We start from the raw sequence: 15,061 nt of genomic DNA on the forward strand, positions 1-15,061 counted from the left end.
CAAGACTGGCTCTTAGTTGACAGACAGAGTGAGCTTGATGATACAATATCTTTGTTTTTACGTTGTAGAATTGAGTAATCCATCAGGATTATGATTCTTCCATTAATTGTTACTGACCATAGACCATTCCTTTTAATTCTCACTCATAAATGCAGGAAGAAAAAAAAAATGAAGATTTTTTGATATTTTTATCTGTCAATAAACATTTAAATCAATTTATATACATTACAATAAATGCATAAGTGGCCTTATCATTAAATCCCAGTAAATTAAGTGACAAGATAACTTGTATAAAAGTAACAAATAAATACAGGGCAGATCCAGGGTTTCCTGTCTATAGTCATAAATAGAATTATAGGCCAGGGGAAGCAGGGCAAGAAAATCCTTGGATCCACACCTGAAATTTATCAATGAACATTATTGTGTTATATTATGCTACTTATTATCTATATCTAGTGAGTTGTCTAACAGAAAAGTTAATAAAAAATCTCAATTGTCCAGCCAACTACCCCAAAAAATCATCAGGGAATAGTCATTTAATCCAAGGAAGACCAACTTCCTCACCAATGTGCTATAATGTTTTATGACTGCTAGACTGAACTAAATAATAATTTACAAATGCATCTGATGAAAACAAATCTAGTGATTCATTTTGTGACTTTGATTAAATGATTTGATTTTATGAGTCACGTCAACATCCTTTTAATATATTAAATTTTTCATAACCCCACATTACATGTTTTCCGTATGTGTCCATAAATACCATGTTAGGTGGAAAATGAGCTATAATATAAACTGGCCAATGGCATTAATCTATAAGATTACCGACTTAATACCAAAAAATTATGGGTCAAAGACAGAAATGGCAGAATTTCATTAAACAAGTAGATATCCAACAGGCCTGAAATTGGATCCCGAGAAATAGGACCTGTACCTGATGCTGGATACCAAATATCAAGAGGCTGCAATTAGTAGTTGCTGAGAAAAGTATTACAAAAATAATTTCCCTGCTTGCCCGACCAACATTCACCATACTAAAACCTCATATTTGGTCAATCAGGAATGTAGATGCATTCTATATAACTTAGTTCTCTGCAGATATCAGCATGACAAATGACAAAGTGTTCTAACAGAATAAATGCTATATTTACCTATAAATGTGCAAGTCTAAAATATGACTAGTTATTAAGAGTCAGTAAATTCATTTTCTGTGTCATTTGGTGAATTAAATAAGAGTTTAAAGAGTTGTAAGGTAAAACACGATCTGGAAAATATATATACTTATATATATAACTGCTGCATTAAAGCCTGGTATTGAGGATAAGCATGTAGAATTTAAATGAAATAGAACAAGTATGATTTTCTTAAAAAAAATTGGTAATTATATGTGTATAAATAACCAAATCTATTACATGAAGATACATATGTATACAGAATAATATCATTTAATATAAAGATGACAGTGAATGAGCAAATATACTCTCTGTAATAAATTTCCTCAATTCACATATGGAAGAATGTTTCCACCACCAGAACTTCACATTACTTTTCTCTTGTAATGTTAACTTTACTTGACATCACAGATGATTTGGAATATCAGCCAACCACAAAATTTGTTAAATGAGGCATAAAAAAAAACTGAATTTGAAGCATAAAAAAGACTACTTCAAAATTATGATTTTCCAAAGTAAAGCAAAGTAATTATTTATCAGATCTATTTCTGTATTTTGTCATTGTTCTCATTAAACTGACCTTATCAGCAAGATTATATTGTTAAACAAAATGAATCAACCAAGAAAAAAGTATAGTATACAAAAAAAAAAAATTCCATAAAAATGTACAAAGAAAAAACTCATGGCAAAAGCATTAATTGTTATAAAGGTGAGATTCTATACAGTCTCATAAAATAATCATATAGACACAAGTAATGCAAATTATGATAATGGTCCATGACTCTAAAGTAATAATATGAGAATCAATACAGAATTATGTTCCAGCAAACAAAATACATGTATCTGAATTACAGCACTGACAAGTTTTGGCAGCCATTTGCCCCCCCCTTTACTACACCAGTAATAATGCCACTTGCTCACCTTAAATAACAGAATAATGTTATAGCTACATGTTTTTTCTGTCTCTGTAGTACACTGTGATACCTTATGATTTTGTGATGATTTCGTTATTTTATTCCAGTGGTTCATATAGAGAGATGACAAAATTATTATCAAGTAAAACAAAGATGAAGCTTTTACATCATATTAAACACTTTTTGCTCTATAAAAATAACATGTTTCTATACACATGAAATAATGCTTCATGTTCCAGGTACATGCATGATATACCTATGGATTTTTTTACTATTTCAGATTTTGCAGTACTTTTACACTTAAATGCCAAAAACATGTGTAGCACTATTTCACAGACAGGTAACTGAGAAGCACTTCTTTACAATTAGATAATAAAAAGGAAAAAACACATGTCTGACCTCTACATTTTAAAAACTTTATTAAGGGCAATCAGTACAATAGTATAAAATCTTTTCTTTTGGTTTTAGGAGTTTTCACAAAAAAGTAAAAAGTAAAACAAAAAATAAATAATGAATACATTAACATATAAATTTGATGGATAAAAATTCTATCAAATTCTGTCAAAGTTACAGCATGGAAAACTTTTTGACAGCCGCTCGCCCATTGTATTCCATCAAACTAATAATAAATATTTAACCCTTGAATATATGATCAAACAACTAATAAGGATTAGTTACTCTGAGTAAATTGTATTATTAATTCTATTAGAAATATGCTAAACACAAGAAACAAAGAATACTGATGCAAATAAAACTACTGGTAATATCTCATTTCAGATACAGACAGACAGACATATTAACAAGTCATAATTACAAACTTAGAGTTGGAGCACACCTGAACTGAAATATAGAAAAAATTAAAGTCATTTCCACAGTGACAAATGTTTGGTGTTAGTTTTAAAAAGAAAGTTAGATTAAGAAAAAGAAAACATGTCTTCTGGTACACTGATATCAAATCCTCCTTCACAGGCAAATATTGTTCATGTGAAATTCATGAGAGCTGAGATTTACCAGTACATAAAATTAACATGATTTTCATGTGACATTCACTTAACATGAACTTCATGTGAAAAGTTCGCATGAATTTCATGTGAAACTTTGATTTACCTTTCATGTGAACTCTGTCACAAATTGTACACACAGTGTAAAATCTATACATAGAGAGGTAACATACAAGTATTCATCATTGTTTCTCTGTCTTACAAAGATATACAATGTAATTTTTAGTCATACTAAGGCAATATTAAACAAGCTGGTGTCATGACTCAGTTACTTACATTAGATAAAATATAAATTACAAAGGGTATCAAAAGTTAGCAAGCTGAGAATCAAAAACACAAACAAAAAAAGTCACAGCTAGAAGGTGTTTAGGGTTCTTAAGTGAGAAAGCTGAGAGTCAACAAGACTCAAGTGACAAAGTTGTAGCAGTCTTGGCTCTGTAGCTGAGAGGATAGAAGTTGCATCTATAGTTCATCTTAATCTAGCAAGCTGTAAGCATCTGTCATGTTATGCTAGCATATAATCTGTAGGTTAACATGAAGGCAAGGAGAATGGAATGTTGTGGTTGTGTTATATAGGCTGACTCAGAATAGTCATGGGTTCCTTCACTTCTGTCTAGAGAATATAAAACAATGAAAAATTCATTGGCCAAAAACACAAAACGATATAAGAATACTAGTAAAAGAATACTAATGACCGAAAAACTTACAATCTACTATACATGTACAGTCTTTTGCTTAATCAAATGAGCATTTCTAAGACAGAAACTAACAGAAACTGCAAGTCAAAACAACATTCTAGAATTTTTTAATTTTCTACAGTCTATGAGAAAATTTGGCTAGAAAAATCATTTTCCCACAATTGAAATCACCCCAGCAACATTAAAGAATGTAAATTTCTCTGGAATTTATTTCACATGCCACCATAATGCCTAATGGTGCATGAAATTTCTAGATCCCTATAAAAACTTTTAATTTATGACAATCAGGCTATATCAATTAACCTGCTGTACAAAAATTAAAGCTTATATTCTTTAAACAACATGGGATGTCTGTTTCAAAACTTAAACAATTAGTCACCAGGCAATGTTGGTGCTAAAAAATGAAGCTGTTGAGCTCAGTAGACTCCCACAATGCAAAAATAAAACCCAGAATGCTTTCAAAATTGAGATCGAATAAATTAAAATGAAGTAAAGCATAAAACACAACTATTATGACTTGGGTAAAAAGTCTCATCATATCTTATACCATATTACAGCAATCTGAATTGAACTGATACCACATTCAATACAGATCTGTAATAAATTGTATCATTGTGTCCCTCTTTATCATTACTGAACAACTATGCCATTTGTAGACACATTCTTTTAAGTTTGAAAATAACTGTCAAAAATGTCTTCTATTCAAACTAGAACGACTGTTCTTAAGATCACACAAGTGTTAAATAGTAATAAAGTTAGACTCAATGATATTATGTAGGGAAGATTCCAGACAGCTACATGTATTTAAGTACCATTCTGTGTAAGAATCAGGCAATGGTGGCACATTAATTTCCCCAATTTAGTAATTTTTTTCTAAAATATATTCAGTACACCTAGAAAACAAAGCAAAAAGCTAGATATTTTTTTACTGCTTATACAGGGAAAGAGTGCGAGAAAATTTTCCCACCATTTTTCCGTAGTGCATTTCAACAAAATTTGACAAATCAATATCTCAAAAAGGCAAATTTTACAAATACTTTGATGGTTATTTCTGGTGGTTATCAGGTATAATTAATTTTTTAATGCAATAAAATCTTATATACCACACCTTATATACATTTTGCTGAATTCTTAGACGGAGGAGTACTTAAATCACCAGGCTTAGTTATATTTGTAACAAAAGTGGTACCAGTTTAATTCAGTTAGCTGTAAATACAAATGAAAGACATGGCAAGTAATGCACATATAGAGTTCTGACTATCTGGTATGGGCAACGTTTATTGAGTTATATAGATGACTTAGGCTTCTTCTTATCTACGAACAGAAAACTATGTTTTACTGTTCTGATTGTCATACCAGTAAGTTATGTTAAATAATGGCAGAAATACTGGTACTGATTTTGCAATTTTATACTATTTTAAAGGAGTAGATAATTATGTAGGTGCTATCAGAATTTTACATCAAAGCACCCTTCTAACTTTTGTAAAATAAATATAATAATAACACCATTTCTAAACTAAGCCTGTCACTATACCAATTATAATTTGTGTATTTGTAAACTAAATCCCACACATTTCTGCCTATGATGATTGAGTCTTACAATCTGTACCATCTGTTCCCATACAGTTAGTAATTTTGATAATATACAGTAAGCCCCATTATTTTAAGATTATATTAAGCAAAGTTATATCTGTTTTATTAAATGTACATAATTTTATAGTAAAAGGGAACCAAGATTCTAGTGGAAATCAAAAGAATATAATCCAGGGACAAAGACCCGACTAATGCTGGATATTGATTGTTTTATTTGTTTGTAGTTTATCATTTATGCAATTAAATACAAAAAACTGTATCAATATATTAAAGCTAAAAGTTATATCTGAGTAGTTAAATTGTACTCAAGTATTCAGCCTTCCAAGAAAGTACTCATGTACTTGTTGCCATCCCATGATTTTACACTTGTGCCTTTTTGTGAAATTAACTGCTGTTTAAATATAGTTACCCTTATAGGAAAACACTTCAAACAGCAAGAGAACCAGTTATAGCAGAGCTGGAATTCCCCACAGAAAATACTTTCATAATACTGGACAAATGTGGCAATGACAAACAGGAAACCAATCATGGTAAACACTGTGACAAATATATGGACCTCATACAAATGACTGCCGTCCTAGAGGAATAAAAAGAAAGCATGAAATTTTTACATGGATAACAAGGTGGGAATACGTTTTTCATACAGCATGTACAGGATTCCTATTTTCTAAGACCTATAAAGTTTGAGATGTTAAGTTACAATAAGGTCAACAAAGTGGAAATTGGCAAAATCAGAAGTACAAAAGAATCATAACGGTAAAATCCAGATTTGAAATAGCGGAATTCTGCTCAAAAGCAGGAAAAAACATGTCTGAAGTTACCACTCTGTTATTGCTTGCCAAATACATGTACAAGTCACTGCAAATTGAACAGTCTACATGTATATAGAAACAAAATCAAGTAAAATTTCACAAAAAAATATCCAATACTTCAAACTTTACTAGTTACGTGAGCTTCCTTTCTTTTTTTGTTTGCATCTATACTCAATGAACAACAATAACTATGATGGTGATGCAAGGACTTTAAAAAGCCTGTGCCAATAACAACACCATTCTACTTACTGGGTATTTATCTTTAGACGTCCACTTCAGACTATATCCTACAATAAGCACTATTGATGATGCTATATATAGCATTAATGTAAATATAGTCAAATTGAAAAACTTCCGCACCTACAAAATAGGACATAGTACTAAATTTATTGTCAGTGATTACAATAGGTAAAAATGTGATTAATTTTCCCTGTATTAAATCATGGATATCATAAAATAGATCACTGTGAAACAGAAAAGGTAAACATATCTAAAAATATTCTACACTATTGTGACAACTGATTACTGTGACGACTTTTATAATTAATTTGTTATTAAGTTTCAAAATTATATTTCATTACTAGCAATGTAAGATTGAAACATTTTTTTCATGTCTGCTACATTAATTTAACATAGACCAGTGCCTGGTTCATAAAAAAATCTTAAATTGAGATTTTTCTAAAATCCTTCCTCAACTGAAATTTGGACCAATCACAGATTTGAGAAAAATCTCAGGTTTGAGATTTTTTATTAAACCCAAGCCTGATCCTTAATAATTGAAAAAAACTTCAGCAATCATCAAGTAATCCCCAAAATTATGTCACCCAAAATGACAAAAAAAAATTCTTGTAAAACAAATTTACAACATTTTTGACCAGGTAAGAACACACTTATACAGAATAAGCATACTTCATAAACTTATCTTGCTTTGTAAATCTTTACCTAGAACTAGTAATTCTTTTTTTGTTGAGGCTGTGTACCCTACCAGAGTAATTCATGAATAAACAGACCAGAACAATGTTATTGTACATAGCTATAACTAATGATGGTATAAACAAGAAATCTGTGAGTGATGTCTCACTAGTGATACCCTGCTTTCAATCACAATAGAAGGAAAATTAACAGGAAGTTGTCAATTTTTTCCAAAAATGAATCCCACCACATGGCACACTTACCGAAAGGTGTTAAAACTTACAGCCGCAGTGATGAGTAGCTGTTAAGACAGCTGTGATGGAAAAAAGTGTTACAGACATACAGACACAGAGAAACATGGACAAGGGTAAAACAGTATACCCCACTTTCCTTTGGAGCGGTGGTGGAATAAAGGTAACATAGTAAAGGATATCATTCCAATAACCACATGATCAATATAATATATTTTTATGGTTTGCCTGTAAGGAATGGAGTCAATATATTTTTAAGGTTTGCCTGTAAGGAATGGAGTTAGCTAATTTTGCATTCTAATTACATTTAACTTGATTAATAATGCACTGTTCTATTGTTATGTCGTTGATGTATCGACCAACAGGAATATGCGAGAGTTTTAATAAACATGATGTGTGTCTGCGTTTAAAGTTCAAACAATCACATCTAACTAACTAAATTCTTTATCTAAAGAAGGTATCACAGTCAACAATAAAATGTGTTAATCTACCCTGTGGCCTTAACAAATAGAAACAAAATAATAATAATAAAAAATAAAAATAAACACAATACACAAGTCTATAAGCACACATATGATTATTATTCTGAAGTATATATAAATAAGATATACAATACAATTTTTTAATAAGTACCTTTATTTGCTTGATGATTTAGTAGGTAGACATTACAAATTTATTTAATATTTTCAATAGTTTTGACTGTTTTAGTTCTAACGGAAGGGAGTTCCACAAGATTGTTCCAGTGTATTGAAATGGTTTTTTTTCATCATATATATAACAGAATTAAATACTTCAATGCGATCATGATGTATAGATATATGAATGATTCAGCTCCTGAATATTTGTCTGATTTTTTTCCATCAAGATTAATGTTATATCAATATTTACATTTAAAATTATTCTTGCTGCTCTCTCTTGTAATTTGTATAAGTTATCTAAATGAGTTTTGGAGACAGTACCCCATACATTACAACAGTAATCTATCATCGTTAGTATATATCTGTTCTAATAAAGTTTTAAATATTACATTGGTAAGTATAACTCGAGACGATTCATTAAGCATAGTCTGTCAACAATGATAGTACTAAGTTTATAGATTTGAACTTCCCATTTTAGAGACCTATCAATTTCGATACCTAACAACTTCTGTATTTCAACAGTACTTATAAAACTCTCCTCATCAACTTTAATTTTTATATCCATTTCATCCTTACTGCATTCTTCACTTGCAAAAGAAAGATTTTGAGCCAATCATGTTTTGACAGAGAATGTGAATATTGATCACAATATACCTTCCTTGAAGTGACAGTATATCAAGTACATACCGAGGTAGGCCGTTTACTAATAGAAGATCTCACAGCTGTACTGCCTGTCAGTATCATCTGTAAAACACCAATGATAAACCATTTCTGTATACAAAGCAATTCAAAACATGCAAGTTCCATATGGTGTCCAAGATTTTAAAATATAAATATTTATAAAAATCCATAAAATAATTTAGGAGTTATGCTGACAATTTAGGCATGGGTCCATGAACAGATAGACAGGCATCTTCACCTGTTTTGTTTTTCCTGCTTTCCCTGTGCCAGCTCCAGCAGGAAAAGCAATCAAGTTAAAGAGGATCAAAAATGGTAAAATTGTCACCTTAACTTTTCTGTTGAATCGTTTACACCAACTTACAAAAACACCAGCAAAGAATCCTGCTCCATAACAATTATCTTTCTTTAAAGCTATTGACCTCTGTTCCTCGGGCTGCATGACTAGGGGTAAATAAAACAATTCTAATATTCCTGGAAAAAGACATAACAGAAAATACATGTTAGAGTGAATATAAGCTTCTTACATGGTAATGGCTTTTAGATTTCTCTGATAAAGTTAGTTAACAGTAATTTCAGCTGGAGCTTTAGCTTATCTTATCAAAATTGAAGAATTTCAAATTCAAATTCAAATTCTTAAGTCAAGACCTTCATGCAAAATGTCATAAAGCAATACAACTTATAATGATGTATAATGGAATTCAAACCAACCATCATCTACCAAAAACTTACAAGACAAATGGCTGAGAACAGGTACTGGACATTTAATAGAGAGAAATTGATCAAAAAACAATTTACATTTCACTGTAATTTTTAAAACTGTCTCAGTGATCAACTGTGTGAACACAACAGGCTCAATAAGTTTTATAACAATCCTACAAATGGTTGAGGCGGAGTTGCCAATAACGTGAAAAAAATTATGAGACAAAGTTTTGTTGAAAAAACACTTCAGTTCAACCATGGTCATTTCTTCAATTTTATCATAACATAAATTCCTGACAATATGCACATCTCCATGTGGTTATATTGCACCCAACAAAGTATCACAACAATGCTACAAGCGGCTTAAAAAATAGTTTTGACAGATGAATAGACAGACAAACAGGGTGAAACCTATATACATGTACCCTCTAAACTTCATTTGCAGCGGGTTTACAATGGGTTTTGTAAAAATAATAATCCATTTAGTCAAAAAGTGACCCTTATGAATATAAATTTATGTATTATTTTTGATAGTTTCTTTATAGTCATTCAAAGACCAGTTAACTCTACTCCAAAACTGAGTCCATAGAAGTGGTCAGATTTATATCCTTGCTACATATGTAAGTCACAAGAAAAAGGCTTTTAAATTTGCCAGATTGGCTCTTGTTGTATTTAATTTTGCATTTTAATTTATCTAGATTTATAAATGTGGTCATAAATACATGTATATATTTTTTTTATTTATTTGATTTAATAATGAAACTTCCTGTTGTTTTTTAATCTAAGTAACTCACCTAAACAAACTGTAAGAAATCCACAGACTATGAGAACAATACCAATATTTTTGGGCCAGACCTGCAGTCTTGGGACCTGTACTTCATCATACTCTTGTGCAGATAGCTCATCAATTTCTTCATCATCTATTGTGATGTCATCATTTGTGGTCTCATGGTATACACTTGCCATGGTCTAACAACCTATCATGAATATAGAAAAGTCCTATAAATACCCAATACAAAAGTATTTAGTTGTTGCTTGTGCGGAGAGATTTTTTCAAGCATTGAGCCTTTATTTCTTACAGGTACATGTATAAAGTCAAGTCCTAATGTTTGTTTTTATAAGCTACAATAATCTAACAATGTAAGTCCATTCATCCCCATTACTTTTTTCCATTTTGATTGAAGACTTTATCACAACTCAAATTTGTTATTCGTCTAATTAAAAGAGCCATTGAGAGCACCAGAGAAATTTCACTTTTTGCAGAACAAGCTGTCATGCATTCAACACCACCACACCTCTCTTTGGATGTTTAAATGACTGGATGCAAAAAAATAAAATAGAATGCTTTGCTGATGGCAGCATGATATGATTGCAGCCTGTTGATCTCTACCAGTTTGGGCAAGTGGAGACACACTATTAGTTCCTGACACACTTAAACATAGTGTTTTTCAGTTCATTATGGTTTGGTTACAATATTGCACAATATTTGAGATTCAGTACAAGTAACAAGTTTCATGGACCACTTTTAATTCAATTTTGAATGGTGTAAAAAAAAAGTTATAACATTTAACATGTTAGCATACTTCTTTTAAAGTCCTTGTAAGGAGGAACAATTTGCAAAAAATATTGTAAAAACCTTTCGAAGATAAAAAAAAAAAAAAACAATCTTTCATAAAATAAAGTTTTCGGCCTCTTTGACCCCTTGTACATTTAAAACTCAAAACAGTGATTATTTCATATAGAAGAAGAAGATGAAGAAGAAGAACTGTTGTTATTCATATGAATGGGCCCATGAGGACATGATACATTACATGTTTTAAAATTATAATATCACATTACATTGAACTTACATTATAAACATAAAATAGAACTATAATGCCTGATTTACCACATAGTACAATATAGTATGTGGGATGTCAGGTACAACAAAGATGAGGCATGGGGATATATGTTCCAACAACAGCTAACTAACTGTTTTATCAGGTTATAAGTCAATATATTAAGATTTTCATTGTTTAATAGCAAAATTATCTTTTCATAAAGATTCAGCGAGTTGAAATTTGGACAGATAAGATTATTTTTTCAATGTTACATAGGTGCATAATTTTCCATCTGCACTTTTTCTCATTTGATTCTGCCAGCTTTCTGCATAATACTGGTATAAATATCGTTTATACAAAAAAGGAAATCTAAAAAAAGCTTGTATTTTTCAAGCCCTTAAGTCCTTTTGTATTTTTAGAGTATATGAGAATGATCTATACCAAGATGGAGACTTTGATTCATATAATGATTATGAATCTTTAAGTGCATCTTCAAAGAGTGAAAATGATGTATCTAAATTTTCGACTCTGTGTCAGTATTTTAACATTGATTTCAATATGTCAAAGCACAAAGGAAATCATCCTAATTCTGAGAGTGTAGCAATATTTGTAGCTCTTTTACTAAACCCAAGTAATGTTTTACAAAATTTAACAGCTTCTCAGCAGTTAATTTAGGAAAGGCCTGCTCGATGGTTGTGTATTAAATTTGTCTTGAATGGATTAAAATATCCTGTAACTTCAGAGCCATTCAACAAAATTGGTTTGATTGTATGATCAAATACATGTATACATTTTTTTATACTGGGATTTAGAGAAATAAAATCGTTGTGAAGTTTACAATATGCTTTCATAGCCTTTTTGACAAGTTTCCTTGAGCACAATAAAATGACTGAGACATACTGAATGAAATACACAGATATTTACATTGCTGGACACACTCAATAAATAATAGACTTATTAATTCTACATGTAAATCAATGCTTGATATTTCTGTCTGCTTAGCTGAATATCAAATGTTGGTCTTTGTAGTGTTGAATTTAAGGCACCAATCAATACAATATACTACTAGTTACTAAAGTTTTTTTTGTAGTCCAATTGCAGATGTTGAAAGAAGAACGATGTCATCTACATGAAGTAAGCAACAAACAGGATGTGCATGAATCTGAACAGGATCTAAAGTGTTGTTAAATCATTCATTAAAATTTTGAACAAACTTGGGCTTCACTTGTCTCCTTGCTTTACTCCAACATTGTTTAAGAAAAAAAATCAGTCATCCTATTATTGTCTACTCAGACACATGATTTACTCTTTTTATACATACTTTTGATAACATTATAAAAGTTGGATCCAATTTCTATATTCAGTAATTTAAGTTTAATGCCTTGATGAATAACAGCATCAAAGGCCTTTTGAAAATCAACAAACCAGGTGTACAATCTACCTTTTTTCGTACACTACACTCAAAGTGGAATGGTTCACTAACACTTAAGTCTGACATGAGTGAAACTTGTTGTTATACTGACATATTGAGTGTTTAATACCCAGATTCCACCTAGCCAACACTGACCATTTGTATATTGTAAGAGTCATAAAATCCAATGAGGCATAACGGGGAAATCATTGCAAGATATGATGTATATTCTGTTTCTCTGGTAATTCGGAGCACTCCAGTGAAGATGAAAATTTAGTCATGTCATTAAAAATTCGACATCATCTAATTTTTGTTTAATGTTGTACACATTTATAATCCCTTGACGAACCTCCAACATACAATTATATAGTTGTCTATTTTTAGAAATTTAAATGAACACATTGTTTATAATGTCTACAAAGTGTGTCTGACCATCAAATGTACTGCATTTAATTGTAACTCAATACAGGAGTCATGAGTATGTATCAATGAAAAATGTCTTTTTTTATGATTTTCACATTATATTTGTCAATCGTTAATACCATGTGCTCATCGTCTTAACCGCTGTTTTATTGTGCTGACGGCTTGGATTAAAGCTGGACAAATCAACTACTGACTCATGTTACTAGTATAGATTTCAGCGATTGGATCAAGAATTTTCACAAGTCCTCCAGAATCCCCTGTTGTGATTTTCAGGGGTCCCCAATGAATTTTGGAGGTCAGTGACCTGGAAGCTCAAGTACTAATGTCCATATTGTTGTAGAGATAAATAAGATTAACTTCACTGTGCTCAGTGCATTTCACACCCAGGTCAGTGATTCTCCGTACACAATTAACAACTGGAATTTATGATGTCCCATATGGGTGGGTGTAACACTCACATTTCATGGTGAAAAAATCCGACAGACACAGTGTTTCACCGAAAAACACGGATTTTAAACTTAAGTGTTAGAGAAACAAAAGTCGCTGAGTGTAGTGTATGACTTATCAATTAAGGTTTTGAGGATAATGTTATGATCTGATTTTTTTGCTTTCTTTGTGAATCCAATTTTCCCATCATTTATAATTCTAAGTTTTTCAAGAAATTTCTCCAGCAGATTATTTAGAATTTTATTAAAAAGTTTACCTAATACAGCTGTAATAGTGATACCAGTGGGATCTGAGGTGTCATTGACTTTATGTATTAGTGCAATGTATCCTGTACTCCAGCAATGCTAGATGTTGTCTGGCAAGCTATTTTCTGACTTGGTGCCATCCTAACCTCTAGCATCTGACATGTTGAAAGCCACCGCAAATGTAAATTAGCTTTACATGTGTTTTAAAATATTTTAAGTCTTTTATTTACATAAAAGAAGTTTAACCTAGTGGAAATTGAGCGATAAAAATCCTAAATATTTGTTAAATACCAAGAAAACTTTTGTAATGAAGACAGTTGTCAAAATGACCAGCAATTTTGAATTAGGTCACTAATTTTATGGAATACAATATATTTTTGACAAAACAAACTTAAAGTTGGTAAAGGCAATTTGTTGGTTAATTTGATATGTTCGTTTCGCAAATTTTAAAATCTGTAATTTTATCAACCAGAATTACAAACTCAAAAATCTAAAAACCAAAAATGAAGTTCATTTTAACTACATTCACAAAAAATTTCCAGGACTGCTGGACTTCCTCATCAGGTAGGTCATTTGTTTTTCTTCAGTTTAGTTCCCTTCTCCCGTGTTACGGTAAAGAAACTGTATAAAACGTTTTAAATAGTAAATAGTTTACTATAATTCTGCCGATTTCAAAGAACACCTGAACGAGCGTTGTGCAATATGGCGTTCGGATATAAAAGGTTGGGGTATGGAGGAACAGAATTCCAACCTCTTACATTGTAGGAGTATATATCCTGAAGATCAGGACTTTGGGTATATACCAGTTGTTAGACATACATTGAATTATTTGTGAAGGCATGGGAACAATGCCTGTTGCCCAAACTTAAACATATTATTAGTTAAATTATCAAGTTCTGCAGCTTAAGTGGATGCAATAGAGATCCCAGCTTCTGAGATTATCAATGATATCATATCAAATTCATTTTAATAGCAGACACACATCATAATTTGACGGGTTATACTTTCAATGGGTGGTACTGATGTGGTACTATCAATACTTCCCATTGACAGTAAAAGCTAACGAGTCATTCTTAAAAGCCAGATGCATGTGCATTTCATTAGTCATTTACAAAAATGTAGATATTTTCACTACAGATCATAGATTTCTTTCACTAACAGAGAAGCATGGAGACAAATTGAATGACACGAAGAACAATATTTTTAATGCTATGTGTTATGAGCGAACATTCTTGTTACAAATATTACTACTGAACCAGTCTGAAACTAAGTTTCAACAGTTTTTGTACGATGTTTTTTTTTTGCAAGTACCTGCTCCATAAGTGCCGGAAAGGAGAATTGTAA

The 15,061-nt window shown here is 31.2% G+C and overlaps 1 protein-coding gene across 4 annotated transcripts; it reads right to left on the minus strand.

The window, feature by feature from the left end:
- Window positions 1-171: 171 nt before the first annotated feature.
- On the minus strand, window positions 172-15,061 carry LOC148599073 (uncharacterized). Of its 4 annotated transcripts, none has more exons than XM_088560720.1 (7): window positions 15,029-15,061; window positions 10,166-10,348; window positions 9,034-9,143; window positions 8,679-8,735; window positions 6,440-6,550; window positions 5,788-5,955; window positions 172-2,921 (listed from the first exon to the last, which is right to left on the minus strand). In XM_088560720.1, the coding sequence occupies exons 2-7, from the start codon at window positions 10,335-10,337 to the stop codon at window positions 2,883-2,885; spliced, it is 657 nt and encodes a 218-aa protein (XP_088416846.1). In that variant the 5' UTR covers window positions 10,338-10,348; window positions 15,029-15,061; the 3' UTR covers window positions 172-2,882. The 4 variants fall into 4 exon arrangements, with proteins under 4 accessions (XP_088416846.1, XP_088416844.1, XP_088416845.1 ...); XM_088560718.1 differs by having other exon boundaries at window positions 172-3,700; XM_088560719.1 differs by lacking the exon at window positions 172-2,921 and adding an exon at window positions 3,830-4,991.

Source organism: Perna viridis, chromosome 14 (assembly GCF_037379345.1).
Source record: "Perna viridis isolate PV_CMFRI_1.1 ecotype Kerala chromosome 14, ASM3737934v1, whole genome shotgun sequence".
Lineage (NCBI taxonomy): Eukaryota > Metazoa > Mollusca > Bivalvia > Mytilida > Mytilidae > Perna > Perna viridis.